This window comes from Danio rerio, chromosome 20 (genome assembly GCF_052040795.2).
Source record: "Danio rerio strain M-AB ecotype USA chromosome 20, GRCz13ab, whole genome shotgun sequence".
NCBI classification, from domain to species: Eukaryota; Metazoa; Chordata; class Actinopteri; order Cypriniformes; family Danionidae; genus Danio; species Danio rerio.
Genome location: NC_141040.1, coordinates 7,082,137 through 7,102,824, shown reverse-complemented (window position 1 = coordinate 7,102,824; position 20,688 = coordinate 7,082,137). Strand labels below are relative to the sequence as shown.

Here is a 20,688-nt window from a genome sequence, read left to right as displayed (position 1 = left end):
TGCGTTTTCAAACTAAAACGCATTAGTGTTAACGGGGCCTCAGTCTCTGTATCTATTTTAGTGGCAAATTTGTGGAGAAAATTCCAGATGTGAGCCAAATCTGTTCTTAAAAACTCTAGATAGAAACTCGGTGTTTTCTCAGTCGCTTTGGTGAATTTCTGGAGAGGGATCTGGCTGCAGACTCGGTGCAGATGCAATCTGAGCTGTATGCAATGCTTTTGAATGGGCTCACCTAACCCTAACCTTAACCCTACCTATCACAGTGACATCACTGTCACTATTGAGTTTATTGTGTTTGACATTGCATCTCTGAAAGATGCAATCTCAGCTAGCATTATAACGGCTGCATCCAGATACTATTGGCATTTCTCAGATCAGAATTGAGATTTGTAAAACAGGAAGTGCATTTCTCAAAACAACGCATACAATTAGCAAAACGCCATCAATGACCTGCAAAAGCCGGTTTCTTAAAACTAAATGTCTGTGTCAATGAACGTGTCAGATGCACCTTTATTAGAAAAAGTCAAGATTCACCTTGGAGAAACTGACCAACTGTAGACAGATTTAGAAAAGAAAGTCCAATGGAAATGTATAGGAAAATGCATTATGGCAATATATTATGACAACTTGTTCAGCCAGGCGAGGCAGTGGCGCAGTAGCTAGTGCTGTTGCCTCACAGCAAGAAGGTCGCTGGTTCGAACCTTGGCTCAGTTGGCGTTTCTGTGTGGAGTTTGCATTTTCTCCCCGCCTTTGCATGCCTTTGGTTTCCCCCACAGCCCAAAGACATGCGGTACAGGTGAATTGGGTAAGCTAAATTGTCTGTAGTGTGTGTGTGAATGTGTGTGTGGATGTTTCCCAGAGATGGGTTGCAGCTGGAAGGGCAACCGTTGCGTAAAAACTTGCTGGATAAGTTGGCGGTTCATTCCGCTGTGGCGACCCCGGATTAATAAAGGGACTAAGCCGACAAGAAAATGAATGAATGAATGAATGAATGAATGAATGAATGAAGTTGTTCAACCATTTTGCATGTAAAAACGTATCCATGAACAAAGGATTAAATATTGCGGGGGTGAGACTATTCGACAGACACCAAAACAATACATTTTGATCAACATGACATAATCAACTGCTAATGTAGGAAAGATCAGAGCATGGATGTACAAAAGCTTTTGCGACTTGTTCAAAGGAATGAGAAACTGCCTTATTTGAAGTAACACCATGATGTGAAGATTGAACAGGACAATTTGAAATCTAATCTGAGAAATGTACCAAAGTAATTGAGAAAAACTGTAAAAGCATGGGGTGGGTAGAATGTTATTTTTTTCAGTTTTTGAAGACGTGTGTGCTCATTTAGGTTGCACTTGCCTTCATCAAAATAACAGTAAAATAGTAATATCAGTTTAGAATAACTGCTATATATTTTAATATATTTTCAAACGTCATTTATTTTTGCAGTGCAAATTGAAAATTCTGCATCAATAGGCTAGTCCAGTCTATAGTGCCACATGGTCCTGCTCAAATCTTTCTTTTGTTTGTTTATTTGTGGCAAAATAATTTATTTCTTAATGTTGTTTTTTACATTTGATTATTTTGTGTGTGTGTGTGTGTGTGTGTGTGTGTGTGTATATATATATATATATATATATATATATATATATATATATATATATATATATATATATATATATATATATATATATATATATATATATATACACAGTTGAAGTCAGAATTATTAGCCCTCCTGAATTATTTTTTGCCCAATTTCTGTTTAACGGAGAGAAGAGTTTTTTAACACATTTCTAAACATAATAGTTTTAATAACTATTTTTTATTAATTGATTTTATTTTATCTTTGTCATGATGACAGTAAATATTATTTTACTAGATATTTTTCAAGACACTTCTATACAGCTTAAAGGGACATTTAAAGGCTTAACTAGGTTAATTTAGTTAACTAGGCAGGTTAGGGTAATTAGGCAAGGTAATGTGTAATGCTAATGCTAATGTGCTCTGTAGACTATCGGAAAAATATATATTTAAGGGGCTAATAATATTGACCTTAAATGAGTTTAAAAAATTTAAAACTCCTTTTATTCTAGCTGAAATAAAACAAATAAGACTTTCTCCAGTAAAAAAAAAAATATCAGACATACTGTGAAAATTTATTTTCTCTGTTAAACATAATTTGGGAAATATTTAAAAAATAAAAAAAAAATCCAAAGGGGGGGCTAATAATTCTGACTTCAACTTACATTTATTTATCTATTTTGTTTATTTATTTATTTTATTTTATTTTTTGCTCGTTTAAACCACTGATTTAAAATGAGCTGAAACAACACATTTCTTAAGATTTTATTGGGACAACTTATTTTTCATGTTAAATCCACATAAACTTGTTAAAAGTGTTACGTTAACTTAATCAATTTGTGTTGGGACAACATGAATGAATTATGTGGAACCCTGCATTTTTTTTTTTTTACAATTTCAAATTTTTGGAAACTGACTATTTGATAAACAGAAGCATTAAAATGACACATTTATTCTCTTTTGTAACATTATAAAAGACTTTACAATCGCTTCGAAACAAATTAATGCATTATTTCAATTATAATCTTTAAACATGCAGAAAGTTTAATATCTTAAGTTTTTTTCAAAGCTGGTAGATAGATTGATAGTATCGCACACCAGATGTGCACATTCGCATGATATTTAAAATTAAACTACTCAGATGGCGCTCTGTAGTGCGGCAGACATATGAACAGTGTCCTGAGTCGTGGCTAGGCGCCCCGAACAGCCCCTGACTTGCGGCGCCACTGTGTGTGTGGAAACTGATAGAAACCTATGTTTAGAATTCTGAAATTCATGTCACTGTGTGGTGCTACATGGCGCGTGTGTGACCCCCCTTATCTCAAAAAGCTATACTTAAATAGATTGGTTATTTATGTATTTAGGTTTCAGGTTACCAACTTTTTTGCCAATCCAGGCTCATTCTGATTATCTACCTCTATATACATTTCTGGAGAGTGCTAAATATGTCCCAGGAGGTACATTTTTTGCAGTTTTTGTTTTCGCAAATGCACCAGAGGTGGCTGTGTACTCTTTTTCAGATCTCAAATTTCTTTCACGAGTGCCATTTGCATCTGCTGTTCTCATGTAAATCCACTAGAGGCCGCTGTCGACTGACTGACCGACCGAGCCGCCCACCAATCCCCTTCTGTAAACACAAGCCATGGTGTTTTAAAAAGCACAGATTAACCAGAATCCACTCACTTCCATAAACCTAACCGACAGTGTTTTCAAAAGTAATCCAGAAAAAGAAAAGCCCTGTCCTGATTTTTACCACGTTTTCAGATTTTACCACATTCTCACCCTGTTGTTTTCTTGTTTATTTTTTTTTTTGGCTTTTGTCCTACCTTCTTTCTGGAACCATTCTTAATCTGACTCGAACCCTATCGTCACGGTCAACTATGCGTCTCAAATTCTCAGACGTACATGGCGAGCAAACTGGACAAACTGGTAACATTGGAAAAGCCATCCACACAGAGGTAAGTGGTCAGCTGGTAAGCACGAAAAGGAACGCCCTCATACCACCCTTTAGCGTTCATTTTAAAGACAAAATGCAACCATACGTACTTCTGGCTACATAATTTGCGATCTCCAGAAATGTATACAGGGCTACGTTTTCATAATGAGCCTATGTTGTGTTTTGCAGTCCATGGTCACATATTTGCCATGTTTATTGTCCTGCTTCAGTCTGTCCCAGCGGTTTCTCTGGAAAGTCTCCCATCATGTTGTTTGTGTGTTTGATTGTCAGGAAAACCACTGCCGGAGGATCAAGATCTTGGGCGACTGTTATTACTGTGTGTCTGGCCTGACTCAACCCAAAGCAGACCACGCACACTGCTGTGTAGAGATGGGTCTGGACATGATCGACACCATCACGTGAGATCCCATTCCGTCTCAACAACTAGCATCTTCTCACACACTGTATATTTCAAAGCTCTAGTGATTTTATTTGTGTGTGTGTGTCTGTGTGTGTGTATGTGAGAGAGAAAGAGAAACCCGCTGCACTATATTCCTTTCTCTGCTCTGAATTCTGAGGCGGCTTTCACTGCTGCAGTCTCTTATCACCTCACACAGGTGCTAGAATATTCACACACACTCACACATGCACACACATGCACACACACGCACTCGCTGTCTCACATTAGTGTAGATCTCCTGCTTTGTGCTGGTAGCAAACAGAGAAGAAATTCCTCCTGTCAAAGCCTCATCTTTCTCTCACTCTCTCTCTCTCTCTTATTCTCTCTCTTCAATCATCAGATCCGGCATTATAGTGAGGGATGAGGAGAGAATAAGGAGCTTTCGAAAAGGAAGCAAAAAAAAAAAAAAAAAAAAATAGAAAGAAAGCCTGACTCTATTTTTCGAGATGGAAATGTATAGCGTTCAGGGTTCCCACTCTCTTTTTTACCATTGAATTTAGATGAGTTTTCTAGAGGTCTTCTGGTGCTGCTTGAAATGTTTTTGGTCATTTGGTGTGGTGATTTTATCCATTATAAATGTTTGCAGATGTTGTTGTGATTTGATTTATACATTTTGTTTAATTAAATTTGTTTTGACAAATTAAACAATAATCAAAATGTCATATTTTTCTGGTGGAAGAAATGATGGTAGAAAATGATGGTAAAATAAATAAATAAATAAATAAATAAATAATGTATGAATAAATAAATTAATTAATAAATGTAATAATAATGAAAATAAAACCTCACCTTCTCTTAAAAAAAGAAGTTAATTTCTTCCTTTATTAAGTCAAAACAAATAAAGGTTTTATGGAAAAAATGCTGGAGTTTTCTCTATTTTGTGGATTTTACAGTGCTCAGTGGTTTGAACTTCCAAAAATTGCAGTTTTTCAGTAAATTTGCAATGCTTCCAGTCAATGAATAAGAGTTAGAGTCTATGAATAAGAAAGAAAGAAAGTGAAGAAAACGAAATGGCTATCAGCCATATTCTTTTTAACCACAAAAGCTTGTCTGGCTTAAAGTGGCTCTGGAAAGGTGTTTTTGAGGGGGGGCAATCATTTGACCAAAATGACCGATCATTTCGGTAGACTCTTTTTCCTCGACTGGGATTGTGTAGAGCCCCTTGAAGCTGCATTGAAACCGTAATTTGGAAGTTCAAAAGACTGAGCACAATTGAAGTCTGTTATATACTGTAGAGGAAAAAAATCATGCATATTTTTCTTTTGGACTGTAGAACAACATAGAAAGAAAGTTACCTAATTAAAATGGTATGTGTAAAAAATGATAAATGTTTACTGTGTGATGTTCACTGTATAAGGTTCACTATACAAATAAATTTGAACTTTGTTCTATGAAGATTTCTTGTCAATATTCTGCTGTAAATCTATCTAAACCCATCAAAATATATAATAAATAAATAATTGATTGATTAGAAATGTGCTCTTCTAAGCACTTTAAAAGTGATTTTCTCAAAATTGTAATTTTTTAACTCTCAGATTTCAGATATTATAGTTGTATCTCAGATAGATATTCTAACAAACCACACATCAGTAGAAAGCTCATTTATTAATCTTTATTTTTTTATCATGTATAAATCTCTGTTTCAAAAAAATTAAACTTATAACTGCTTTTGTGGTCCTGGCTCATAAATGAAACAATTCTATAGTCATAAATGAAACACTTCTAGACATGAAATGATCCTTGAAACATTTAAACCTATCATTTTTTTCAATTAACGTCAGCTTAATCTGATTCTGTCCAATGAACAACTGATGGACAGAGAAAATAAAAACTAATTATTATATGTTTTGTTTCATTGAGACTTTTTAAAGAGATCTGTAATTGCATGTTTCATCCTTGCTACTTTCCATTCACTGGAGCCAAACACAAATGCTACTTTAATTTCTTTAAATTTAAAAAACATTGTTTTAATTTGAAAAGTTGTTTCATAGCAAATTAAACATTGTTTGCCTTTCACACCTTCTTTTGAAAGGTATAACTTTTTAGTAGTAATGGGAGTGCAGAATGTAGTTATGCTTGTCAAAATAGAGCAGCCACAACCATACAGTAAATCTTTTTTATATATGTGTGTGTGTATGAACAGGTCTGTGGCAGAGGCGACTGAGGTGGACTTGAACATGCGTGTTGGTTTGCACACAGGCCGTGTGCTGTGTGGTGTTCTGGGGCTCCGCAAATGGCAGTACGACGTCTGGTCCAATGATGTTACACTGGCCAACATGATGGAGGCAGGAGGACTGCCCGGGTCAGTCTCAACATTAATGCAATTCCTTATAAACTTGCATAGAGACCACTGAAAAAGTCTTTAGGCACTAAAAATATATATTCTGTGTGTGTGTGTTATTAGGAAATATCAATTTCCATTTCAAAAAATGATGTGACTTAGGACCACAGAACAATTTTTGTAGGAATAACTAAAAATACATTATGAGTCAAAATGATCACCTTTTCTGCATGAAACATCTTTAGAATATTAAGTAATGATCATTTTCAATGAAGATATTTTCTCTTCTCAAAAAAGTTCTAGCACAAATATATGCTAATTATTTTTTGATTTGTAATACTCGTTACTGAGCACTTCAGTTGAACAACTTCATACATTCTTTCATTTTCTTTTCAGCTTAGCTCCTTTATTAATCTGTGGTCGCCACGGCGGAATGAACCGCCAACTTATCCAGCAAGTTTTTACGCAACGGATGCCCTTCCAGCCGCAACCCATCTCTTGAAAACATCCACACACCCATTCACACTCATACACGACAGACCCTTTAGCTTACCCAATTCACCTGTACCGCATGTCTTTGGACTGTGGGGGAAACCGAAGCACGCAGAGGAAACCCACGCAAACGCAGGGAGATTACGCAAACTCCACACAGAAACGCCAACTGACCCAGCTTAACCTGTTAGCCAGCACTCAATTTTGGGGATTTACACCTACCTAACTGTAAATAGTAACAGCTCCTGACTCCAGTAAGCTACAAACACAAATTATGTATTATTGGAAAGAAGACACTTTGAGCTTTACTGTGGTAAAAGGAGAAGTTACATTTTAAAAAAATATAAAAGTTATACATTGTGAAGTCCTGAGGAAAAAAAAATTGTGTTTAATATTAGTTTTCCATATAGAAACACTGGAAAACATTAATGTAATGTCCTAGAGAAAATATGACTTGAAAGCCAAGCATTTCATGAGTTTAAATTTGATAAAGATAGCATGCGACCTTCTTGCTGTGAAGTGACAGCATTACCTACTGCGTCACCAGTTGAACAGCTTCAGTGTAGATTTTCACAATATTAGTTTTTTTTTTAAATATTATTTTATTAAATCCACAGATTCCAGATTTTAAATATTGTCCATTATAACGAATTACACATTACTGAAAAGCTTTTTTTTTTTACTGTCTCTCACTTTCAGATGATCTATAAATCTACATTTCAGACAAATTGACCTTTATGCCAACTTTTGTGGTTCAGAGTCACATATTTGCTATAACCGTATTAATCCAGCACTGAAAAAATGCTGTCTGCAAAATTGTTGCAAACAATTTATTTGTGTTGAATTTAAACAAACAAATTACATTTAGTATTGTTTAACATAATTTGTTTGTTTAAATTCAAATCAGATAAATTGGTTGCAAGCCCTTAACTATTTTTTTTTTTTTTTTTGTAAATCCAAGGAATTATTTTTGAATGTTTTTTTTAGTGAGTGAGATTTTTGTTTGTACAAAGTGTTTGACATCCCTATCCCTAAACACAGGAATTTAATTTCAGTCATTTAGTCCGCCTAGAAACACAAGAAGAAACACACACACACACACACACACACACACACACACACACACACACACACACACTCACACACACTCACACACACTCACACACACACACACTCTCTTAAATAGAAGATCTTTGGCAAGATCTATCACCAAAACCCTACCTATAAAGCTATAATACTGTATGAAACACTAGCCATTTGTGAAAAAAGAAAATGTTGTAAAGTAAAGCAATAATATCCAGCTGCAGGCCCGCAGAACCACACACATTTTAGGCACACACAATCTAGGACACACGATTTAGGCAAACCATATATGGTAACTAACTCTTTAGCATTATCACCACCTATTGAATTTCACAGATATGGTTTCCCATTTCAGTCATTATTATTATTATATTGTAACGATCATTTTAACATCTCTGCTGTTTCTGAACTCAAATTATGTAAATAAAAATAATTGGTTAAAGACACTTATGACTTTATTCATGTGTCTATATACACAAAGAAAACATAATAGACCGTCTAATTGTTGGATTAAGTGTAATAAACTAATTCAAGCTCTTAATATTATCATACTTGGTTTAAATCACTTTGTTGTAAAATATAAAAAGCAAACAATAATGTGTCACTTTAAAATAAATTATCCTACTATAGTTAATCATATAAAAAATATATATATAGTTATAAACTGATTATCTTAACTGATTATAATTATAAGTTTATATATGAACTACAATCTTTTACTAAACTGCTTTTTATTAAATATTTTTACTAAACAAATATATATATATAGGAAAAAATTAACTATTAATAATACAAAAAATCATAAGTATGTATTTGTTCATATATATATATATATATATATATATATATATATATATATATATATATATATATATATATATATATATATATATATATGTATATATATATGTATATATATGTATATATATATATATATATATATATATATGTATATATATATATATATATATATATATATATATATATATATATATATATATATATATGTATATATATATATATATATATATATATATATATATATATATATATATATATATATATATATATGTATATATATATATATATATATATATATATATATATATATATATATATATATATATATATATATATATATATATATATATGTATATATATATATATATATATATATATATATATATATATATATATATATATATTTACTTATGATTTTTTTATATAGCTAAATTTTGGTTTAAAAACAATTTATTGCTTACTATAAATTACTACAGTATTAAATGTGGGAAATCACTAATTAAAAGGTTATTAGAAAATTAAGCTTATAAACACTATTAAATAGCATTAGTAAAATATTAATATAGTGTTCTATATTTGTTACAATTAAAAAGATTTTTATTACATATACTGTATTATTGTCTATATTAACTTGCTATTATTTCCTTCATCATAAATTAATCCATTATATAAGTTAAACCTGTCCAATTAGATCGTTCAGCAAGGCCAGCAAACGAGTATCTGCCATATTATTGTCAGATAATAATGACTGATCAGCTATAATGACATTAAAAACTATTCAGTCTATTATATTGAACGGCGATCGGAAACAACGCTCCCCATTCGGCCGTCTCAATCGCAATATTTGTGAAATAAAGTAAAGTAAACACTATTGTTTATTGTGTACAATATTTGTTAATCATATATATCAAAATATATCGATGATGATGTTCAAAAAGACGTTAATAACATTAACATCCGTCGTAACCATATATGGTTTGCCTAGATTGTGTGTCCTAGATTGTGTGTGTCTAAAACGTGTGTGGTTCTGCGGGCCTGCAGCTGGATATATCTCAAGTGAAGAGTCATAAATAAATTATATTTCTCATTTAACTTCTATATACTAAATTAAATCAATATTTGGTTTAAATGCAGCTTAGAAGCGTAGAAACCTGATAAACACTACAGCAAAAGATAGAAATAACATAACTAAAGCCTCTTTGTTGATGTTAGTGGCGGTGATAATGGCCTGAGACGTTTGCACAGTATAACTTTGCTTTCGTTTAGCAAAGAGGGGATGAGCAGAAGGGTGAGCATGTTATTATTTGCCCCGTCCACAGGAAGGTGCACATCACAAGGGCGACGCTGGAATGTCTGAATGGAGATTATGAGGTGGAGCCAGGATTTGGTCATGAGAGACATGCTTTCCTCAGCAAACATGCCATCGAGACCTTCTTCATCGTGCCCTCACACAGACGCAAGGTACAAACACATCATCACGTCTGGGATATGTGGACATGTACAATTGAAGTCAGAATTATCAGGCCCCCATTGAACTTTTTTTTCTTTATTAAATATTTCCCAAATGATGTTTAACAGAGCGAGGACATTTTCACTATGTCTGATAATGTCTTATTTGTTTTATTTTGGCTAGAATAAAAGCAGTTTTTAATTTTCTAAACACCATTTTAAGGTCAAAATTATTAGCCCTTTTAGTCTACAGAACAAACCATTGTTATACAATAACTTGCCTAATTCCCCTAACCTGCCTAGTTAACCTAATTAACCTAGTTAAATCTTTAAATGTCACTTTAAGCTGCTTAGACGTGTTTCAAAAAATATCTAGTAAAATATTATTTTCTGTCATCATGACAAAGATAAAATAAATCAGTTATTAGAAATGAGTTATTAAAACTATTATGTTTAGAAATAAGTTAAAAAATTCTCTCAGTTAAACAGAAATTGGGGAAAAAAACAAATAGGGGCTAATAATTCTGACTTCAACTGCAAAGGTTCACACTTTTGGAAGGATGTGTTTTAGTTATAATATAATTAAGGGTGTAACTTTGGCTTGAAAATGGAGAAAGTGGATTTTAGGACAGGATTTTAAATCTTGTTTTCTGCATTTACACATTTAGCGACTTTGTGATACAAAAATCAACCTGATTAAGAATGGAGCCAGAACTGTCTCAAAAATAATACATTTGCAAAAATAAAACAACATACACACACAGCACAATTTACATTTAGACAAACCATTTCTTAAATTGAAAACACAATTTGGTAATTCACAAGTAAAAATCATAAATGTTTCCCCAAACTAATTGAATGCGTAGATTTATGAATTAGGTTTTTGCATTTACAAATAGTTTGCTGCGTATTTATGAATTGGATTTGCCTATTTATGAATTGTGTTTTGAATTATGAGTTGGATTTGCATATTAATTAATTGTATTTTACATTTACGAATCAGATTTGCATATATAAATGTGTTTTGAATTTACGACTTGCATTTGCATATTTATGATTTGGGTTTTAAATTTACGATTTGCATTTGCATATTTATGAACTGTGTTTTGAATTTACAAATTGGATTTCATATTTATGAATTGTGTTTTGAATTTATTAATGGCATTTGCATATTTTATGAATCATATTTTGAATTTATTAATTGGATTTGCATATTTATGAATTGTTTCGAATTTATTAATTGCATTAGCATCTTTACAAATTGTGTTTTGAATTTACGAATTGCATTTGCATATTTATTACTGTGTTTTGAATTTATTAATTGCATTTGCATCTTTACAAATTGTGTTTTGAATTTACAAATTGGATTTGCATATTTATGAGCTGTGTTTTAAATTTATCAATTGGATTTGTATATTTATGAATTGTGTTTTGAATTTATAAATTGTATTTGTGTATTTCTGAATTGTGTTTTAAACTTGAAATGTGTAAATATATTAATCCAATTTGTAAGTTCAAAACACAATTTGTAAATATACAATCCAATTCATAAATTGAAAACACAATTCGTAAATATACAAACCCAATTCATGTTTTGAATTTACGAATCGGATTTGTGTATTTACCAATAATATTTTGTAAATAAATTATTTTTGAGGCTGATCTGGCTTATTAAGCAAATTTAATTTTAAACCACTAACCTGAAAACGTAAAATATATATAAAATAAAAAAAAACTTAATGAACTGTGTGTAAATCACAATATTGTACCATTAATTGCTTATAATCAGCAGCAAAATTAATTTGTTGTCTTTTATGCATAAACAAAATACAGTATAATTTAGTATTGCACTATAATTTTTATGTTTTAATAAGTACAGGTGAGAATAAAATTGAGAATAAATAAAAAAAATGTTTAATGCCTTCAATAATAAATCTGTTACACAGATTAATGATGGAACATTTTCACCCATATTTTGATATTTAATTTTGAAAACATTAAAGTGGACATGTTTTACTTTTTATGCATATACAATGACTTTTGTGGATTTAATCTGACACAGACACCAAAAAGCAACCTCTCGTCCTTGTCCCATACACACGTTTGATTAACTTAGCTGTAAAAGGCTAACTTTTTAGATTAGATTGATTATACTGGAATAAAACAATTCACACATCCACACTCAAAGCTGCTTTATTTATATAAGTTTTAAAATCCTTTTTTCAAAAACAGTAACTGCAGGCATTTTCACACCTTCTTTTAATCTTTCTCTATTCCACATTTCTCTTTCTCCTTCTCTCAGATTTTTCCTGGGCTGATCCTATCAGACATAAAGCCGGCGAAAAGGATGAAGTTTAAGACCGTCTGTTACCTGCTGGTGCAGCTCATGCACTGCAGAAAGATGTTCAAGGCTGAGATCCCTTTCTCCAACGTCATGACCTGTGAGGACGATGACAAGGTGCGTGATTATGCCATATGTCCATGTTTTTAATGCAGAGGTACCAGAATAAGAATGCCTAAATTCCTGAACTTGCACTTTTAAAATAAAAATAAAAACTTCCAAAAGGGTGATTTATGCCCTAAAATATTTTGTTTATTCCACATTTTAGAAACTTTTTGTAAATATCTGTATGTATTGTATTGATGTACTTCCAACTGCAAGAGAATATTAAGTAGGGGGTGGGGTTTTCTTTTTAGTGTATCATTCCCTCATAGTAAACAGTAAGAGGGGCGTGGTTAAGTATATTGGGACTAAAGCTGTCAAACCAACCTCAAAAGAGAAGCACCACCACTCCAAATACAGAAGCAGATGGTCAGACTTTGAATAAAGATTACCAAAACTCTTGTATATATTAATTGTTCACCTAAAAAAAACAACAATGTGTGCTAGCAAAATAAACATTGTAAATTTTGGTTTCACACTTACTTTAAGAGTGTAGTAGACACTGATACTTGTGTACTGTGATTTTAATTAGTTTTAAAGCAGCCATACAATATTACAGAATAGTTTTAGCTTACAGTATGTTGTTATTTTGAAGAGCTTTTACATTATTTATAAAGGAAAATACAACCAAACCTATAAGAGTCCTCCAACAACCTGCTGAATTCTTGCATTAAAATTAACCTAACACTTGGCAACCACTGTGCAATTACCACATGCTGTTTTTAGGTTTTAGACTGAATTACAATTTACTTAGAATGATTAAAAACAACAGTTTCATTGAAATGGTTCAAAAATCTGTGACCCTTGTGCCATGTGGCATGTAAATTAAAAATTCAAAATAGCTAAAATGTTTGTTTTAATCTGAAAATGAATGGGAATAAAAATGTGCAATTTGGGGGGGATGAAATCTAAGTTAGTGAAAAAAACAAACAAAAAAGCACCCAGCAGTGAAGGCATGGCAATTTTCCAAATGTGATTTCTACCATCCCTAGACCGTGATCTCTGTTGACGGGAGTATATACAGTTGTGGATTTGTGCTATGCCATTGGCCAGAAAACTTGACTAAGAGGATGAAATCAGATCATAACCAGTAGAATCAAGTAACAGTATGTTCTCCCAGTCTTGTTCATTTTATTGAATTTTGAAACTTGAATTAAATTTATTTATTTATTTATTTATTTATTTATTTATTTATTTATTTATTTATTATTTTATTTATTCATTCATTCATTTTCTTCGGCTTAGTCCCTTCATTCATCAGGTGTGGAATGAACTGCCAACTTATCCAGCATATGTTTTACACAGCAAATACCCTTCCAGCTGCATCTCAGTACTGGAAAACACCCATACACACTAATTCACACTCACACACTACTGCCAATTTAGTTTATTCAATTCACCTATACTGCATGTCTTTGGACTGTGGGGGAAACTGGAGCACCCGGAGGAAACCTACGCGAAAATGGGGACAACATGCAAACTCCACACAGAAATGCCAACTGGCCCCGCCAGGACTTAAACCAGCGACCTTCTTGATGTGAGGCAACAGTGCTAACCACTAAGCCATCGTGTCGCCTTGTTTACTTATTTTTAATTTTGGGGTTGGGGTAACAAAAAGCTTTCCTTTCTTCTCTGGTTTGGTTATACTCTGGATGCTAAAACTGACATCGAACTGCACTTATTAATGTTTCAAACAAGCAAGTACTTTCATTTTCACTGCTACAGTCCCTCACCTCTGCTCGTGTTCAAACCAAAAGATCGGCGTGGTTTTTCACATGGCAGGCTTTTACGTCCTTCATACATGTTGAGATCGAGTTTATTGACTTGATGAGGGAATGTCTTGACAATCCACACAGACGTGCAACAAGTAAAATCCTACATGACTTCACGCTTTAACAGGCAGTCAAGCAGGTCGCACACCAGAAGCGCCGCGACACGGTGCGCAAATGACAGTTTAAACTATCACACACCAAACGCGCACATTCGCATGATATTTAACATGAAACTAATCAGATGACGCTCTGTGGCACAGCTGAAATATGACCTGCGTCCTGAATCGTGGTGCTGTGCGGCGCGTCACCGAGAGGCGCTTCTGGTGTGCTTCCTGCTTCATACAGAGTGAACCAAAGCACATTGGTGCCATTATAATGTATTACATTTTTTTTTTTTTTTTTTAAATCGCGATTTCTCGATTTGATTCAAAATTAAATCGTCTGAAAACGTAAATTCGAATTAATCGGAAAAATCTGAAAAATCGCCCAGCCCTAATGGAGGGCATATATTTTTACAACAATTTCAAATAGCTTTTTTTGTTTTTAAATGGTTTCTTTGTCTTACTCAAACCTGGTCAACTCCACTTCATTTTCTTAGTACAAGACGAGCTACAGAGCTATTGATTTTATAAGTGGTCAGAAACTTCTAAATAACTTATGAAAGAATAAAGTTACGCTAAAACCAGCAAACTATTGTTTCTCTTGTGAAATTCCCAATAAGTTTGATGTGTCACATGACCCTCTACCTATTGAAAAAAACAAAAGTTGGATCCAAGATGGCTGACTTCAAAATGGCCACCCATTCACCACCCATCTTGAAAAGTTTGCCCCCTCACATATACTAACGCGCCACAAACAGGAAGTTAATATCACCAACCATTCCTATTCTATTAAGGTGTATCCATATAAATGGCCCACCCTGTATTTGCAGTTTCCCAAAAGTGTAGCCCTGGGAACATATTTGCAATGAGCCGAGGTTGATTATTTTTTTGATACTCGTTCATTAGATACTAGTACATATTAAATGGACAGTCATAATTATTCAGTAGTGCTCTGATACTGTATATTCCAGCGACTTAGTGTACAATCCTCCAATACTTGTAAATCCATGATCCTCAAATCACCTTTCACACCCACACAAATCACTTTCAGTGTGTTTTAATCCAGTCCACTACTTCAGCTGAGTGGATGATCACACACAGACCTAATCACCCCTGCAGATTTACCCTTCTCATCTTCTGTCACTGTGTATGTGCGTGTGTTCATGTGTTCATGTGTTTTGACTCGTATCAGTGCATAATTAAACCTCTTATCACCGTTGCATGTGTGAGAAAATATGCTGAGATGTTATGAACACCCATCTGCCACCATGCACTGGAGAAATGTGTGTGCGTGTGTTCGTGAGATTAAAGGCACATGTGGGTGTGCTGATCTTTCTTCACCTAATCATATATAGATAGTTCACAAAAAAGGGGGAAAAAAAAGTTTTTGTTGTCATTTATGTAAATTTATGTCACACCAAACTAGTATGTACATATTTTATGTACATTTAATTCTTTTTAAAATATTTTAAAGTGCTGGGCGAGGCAGTTGCGCAGTAGGTAGTGCTGTCCCCTCACAGCAAGAAGGTCGCTGGTTCAAACCTCATCTCAGTTGGCGTTTCTGTGTGGAGTTTGCATGTTCTCCCTGCCTTCGCGTGGGTTTCCCCCACAGTCCAAAGACATGCAGTACAGGTGAATTGGGTTGGCTAAATGGTCCGTAGTGTATGAGTGTGTGTGTGAATGTGTGTGTGGATGTTTCCCAGAGATGGGTTGCGGCTGGAAGGGCATCCGCTGCGTAAAAAAAACTTGCTGGAGAAGTTGGCGGTTCATTCCGCTGTGGTGACCCCAGATTAATAAAGGAACTAAGCCGACAAGAAAATGAATGAATGAATGAATATTTTCAAGTGCTATTTATGAAGAAATAAAATCCACACATATTTAAACATAATAGTATTAATAGCTCATTTTTTTGCTACATTAACAGTGTATAATATTTGACAAGCTATTTTGCAATATTTTAATTAGTGCAATTAAAATGCTTAATTAAGTTCATTAGGTTAACTAGGCAAGCTTAGGATAATTAGGGAAGTCATTGGACAACAATATTTTTTTTTGTAAGCAATGAAGAAAAATGAAATTCTTAAAAAGACAAATTATATGGATCTTGAAAAACATTTAGAAGCGGCTTTCATTCCAGCCAAAGTAAAATAAAAAAAGACTTTCTACAGAAGAAATAAATGTTATAGGATATACTATGAAAAATGTCCTTGCTGTAACATCACTTGAAAAATTCTAATAAATTATCATTTATAATCGAGCTTAAATTTTGTTTTCAGCTGTCTGTAATAAATGACAACTTTTACTATATGAAAGTTTTGGAACTTTTGGAAGCCATTTGGACAGAACTGTGTGCAGGTGTATTGTCTCCATAATCATACTGGAGTAATATAAACACAACGGGCCTGATCATACACCCGGCGCAAAAAGGCATAAGACGTGTTTGTCCTGACGTGTTGCTATTTTCAGAACAGCGAAACCGCAATTTTCCTGTTTTCCGCCCAGTTGTTTAAATAGCAAATCCATTTGAGCCTCTTTGTGGACTCATGGATGTTTCGGTCTAGAAAAGAGGTGTGTTAATGCGCATTGTTGTTGTGTTGCTATTTTCAGGAACTAAAATAGACAGCTGAGAGCAGGTCTAAGGTCCAGCGCAGAGCGAGTTAGTTGTGCGCATCGCTTACACATTGCTTAATACACACAGGATGTACTGCAATACGCAAATATCTTTACAAATGAGTTAAAAGAATTAAAGGAATAAAATGTTACGAAATTTGTTTTTCACAACAACTTGCTTTTGCATAATGTTATTATTAGTAGCAGTATTATTTATTATATGCCTATTTAGTTTTTCTTTATTAAAAACAAGCTTAGATTTGTCCATCTGTCAGGTTTTGGACCATATGGGGCATACAGTACGACGTGTGTTTGGAATATAACTCAGTTATAATTATAATTTACATAGTTATAATTTATTCTTTAAACACACCCATAACTCACTAAGAGAATAAGCTCAACCCTGTTAGACCATGTGTCAAGGCGCAGAGCATATTTTTCCATCCCTAAAATAGTAAAAGTGGATTCGGACATGCCCTTTTGTGCACTGCGCTTTAGACTTTGTGCCTAGATTGTTAAAATAGAGCCCAATAAGTCTCCTTTTTAAAAAAAATTTTGACGTTAAAATAGGATCCAAATCTCTGCAATTTTTTCCAGCCCACCGAGTTGATTGACAGCCAGAAAATAACATATCTCCGTAGTAACACTTATAAACATCCACGAGACAGGACTTGCAAAGCAACTGGGATTAAAAGATCTGTTTACCACACTGTGATCATCTGCACCTTGAGAATGAGTTTTACAAGTTTAAAACATTTTTAAAACAGTACATGTTTGTAATAAAGAAAAGTCAGTAAAATTGCTATGCATTTATCAGCACAGCCGCATGTCAGCACAATTATAAAAGAGGACGCTTCAATCCCAGTTTGTAGACGATAAATCAGGTTTATTTTGTACAATAACATATTGAATATCCATACAGCAGTGGAGATTAACATGTTACCTGTCACATTTGCTTTGCAAAAAACAGTCCAAGATTAAACCTGTGCGCTGTTTGTGTGTGTGTGTGTGTGTGTGTGTGTGTGTGTGTGTGTGTGTGTGTGTGTGCGCGTTTACACAACTTTGAAATTAAGTTGTGTGTGACTCATCGTTGCAGAAAGGCTTGAATTAACTATACAACTTACTGTAGTATTTCTCGTAAAGATCAGCTTCCTTCTTATCTGTCACTGTGCTGTCTATCTGAGGTGAGACCCAGCAGTAAATGGAGACATAGCAATAGTGAGAGATCTCTATGGCTCAGACATGCATGTGGGAACGGTGGGTGGGGAGAAATATTAAAGGCACAGGCAACAAATCTAGCTACAGTTTGCTCAGAACTGAACATTTCCATATCGTGAAAGGTATAATAATTAATATGGTGAGTATTTTCAATTAAAACTTTACAGGACACATTCTGGAGACAGAAAAGATTTCTCTTAAAGGGGTAAAAGATGAAAAAAACAAAACAAATGTTCATTCAACTCAAAAGTGTTAATTTTATATTATATTGTCTATATTAGCGATGGGCATTGTAAGCTTGAGGTTTAAAATTTTGAATCTAATAAGCTGGACTTCATCAGAAATCTTCTCCTGTCTCTGCAGAGACGAGCGTTACGAACGGCTTCTGAGAAGCTTCGTAACCGGACGTCATTTTCAGCAGGAATGGTGCAGAATTCTCCAGGGACCCGAGTGAACCGTTATATCGGCCGGCTGATAGAAGCACGACAGACGGAGTCAGAGATGGCAGACCTCAACTACATCACCCTCACATACAGGAGCAGAGAAAGAGAGCAGAGAGTGAGTACTAGATGGCTAGTCTTCACTTTGGGGAAGTTGTCATGAATTGGGTTATGACTAGGGGTGCACAGATATAGACATTTTTGTCAGATCATTTTTTATATTTGGCAAATAAATTAGATACTTAATCCATCAATAGTAATCAATTAAAGATGAACTCTCAGGAAACTATCAGAAATAACCCATAATGTATTGGCTGATAATATATTTTCTTATCAGGCAGATAATGTAAACATTAAAGGTAGACTTTTATAGACTCTTCTCACATTTGAGTGTGTCTCAGTGGTGGAAGGCGTCATGGTTGGGTAAACTTAGAGCGCAGTGAATGGGAGAGTACAACATTTTTTTTTACAATCCTATTTGCTGAAATAATACAAGAAAAACTCATCGATAGTGTTATAAAATCTTTCTGAAAATGGAAAAATATAGTGTGAGATGATGACGGCAGCCAGAGTGTAATGTCAAATTTACTCTCAGCCCCATAGACGTTGCATTAGGTCATTTTTTAATTTTTTTTTTTTTTTGTAATTTGATGCAAAGATGATATAATACATACTTAAATGCAAATAAATGTTCATACGTTTTAAAAGAACTTTTAAGATTATGATGACCATTAAATATGTTATAACTTCTGAAAAGGATCGACTGACTGATACCATAATGGCTGCCAATATATTATGCATCACTACGTCCTAAAATAGATTTTTAGTTTTTCTTATTTCCAAACAAAAATTTTATTTACACATTTTGGAATGGAACTGCCTGCTCTACCAAACGGTTGACCGTGTTTTGAATGTTTTAAATAATGACTAATAGATTGATTTATAGAATGCCTGTTTTAAATAATGGTTTACACACACAGAAATGTTGGTTTTCAAAAAATTAAACAAACATAATCCTGTTGCACTACTACACTTGATTTTGGTTTTATTGTAAAAAAAAAAGCAAGAAAACAAATGAAGGATGAGAATCTGAAATCTTTTTAGCATACTTCAAAAAATAAAGATGATTTAGTGTTTTTTTTTTAATAAATTGGTCTTACACTTCAGATTTTTCATTCATTCATTCATTTATTTTCTTTTAGCTTAGACCCTTTATTAATTCAGGGTCGCCACAGCAGAATGAAACGCCAACTTAGCTAGCATGTTTGTATGCAGCGGATGCCCTTCCAGCCGCAGCCCATCACATCCACACACAGTTTTTCCGGATTCAAACCCAAGTGATTTTCACTGGCGTCGAACTATGCAAAATCATGCCGCTACACAACTTTAAGCTTCTGACACCCGCTTGTAACACAGAAGAAGAAAACAAAGTTGACACGCTTGTTGCTTGATGGTTCAAGTAGCAGCTCCAGCTATAGCTATGAAGAAATTTTTATTGTTCACCAGTGCAATAAGCAGCTCCACGCTCATATTGCCTCTGGGAATCTTCTTCAATGTGCGTTCGCATTGACAGTTTTGCACTTGAGCGCCTCCAAGTGTTCTTTACTGTAACTTCAGCATCTCTGTGCACGTGAACAAAAGTGTCAATCTGATTGGTGGAGAAGGCTTTGACGTGGCGTGTCAAAAAAAAAAAAAAAAAAGAGCATGAGGCGTCTCTTTAAAAATTTTTAAAATTTTTTTTTTGCGCCTGCCGTTTTTGCGAGTTGGTGTGCACGATCACATTGATGTTGTTTATTTAGTCACGAGGCGTTAAACGTCGATGAAAAACGCAAGCAAAAAACGTCTTGGTGTGCACGGACATTTACCATAAACCGGCATATCAACCATTTGGTAGAGGAACACATCTTTAATGCATTGAGTGTGTTAACAAGCGACATTAGGAGTAAAGAAATGCAATCCAAAAAAATTCTTGGTGGGGCAGATAAAGGGATAACATCATTGGATTCTAAACT

The 20,688-nt window shown here is 33.8% G+C and overlaps 3 protein-coding genes across 6 annotated transcripts in view; 2 read left to right on the top strand and 1 right to left on the bottom strand.

Moving 5' to 3' along the window:
* The window catches only part of dsc2l (desmocollin 2 like), a 1,349,056-nt gene that overhangs the window by 367,403 nt on the left and 960,965 nt on the right, over window positions 1-20,688 (top strand). The gene's annotated exons all lie outside the window — the stretch shown is intronic.
* tns3.2 (tensin 3, tandem duplicate 2) overlaps window positions 1-20,688 on the bottom strand; it is an 817,627-nt gene that overhangs the window by 419,866 nt on the left and 377,073 nt on the right. The window lies entirely within an intron of this gene.
* Window positions 1-20,688, top strand: part of adcy1a (adenylate cyclase 1a) — a 122,260-nt gene that overhangs the window by 59,747 nt on the left and 41,825 nt on the right. For 2 of the 3 annotated variants that reach the window (XM_087297044.1, NM_001168349.1), the window contains 5 exon segments: window positions 3,818-3,945; window positions 6,130-6,288; window positions 9,963-10,104; window positions 12,395-12,550; window positions 18,600-18,794. In XM_087297044.1, coding sequence (XP_087153170.1) covers window positions 3,818-3,945; window positions 6,130-6,288; window positions 9,963-10,104; window positions 12,395-12,550; window positions 18,600-18,794 — 780 coding nt within the window. 3 annotated transcript variants of the gene reach the window in all.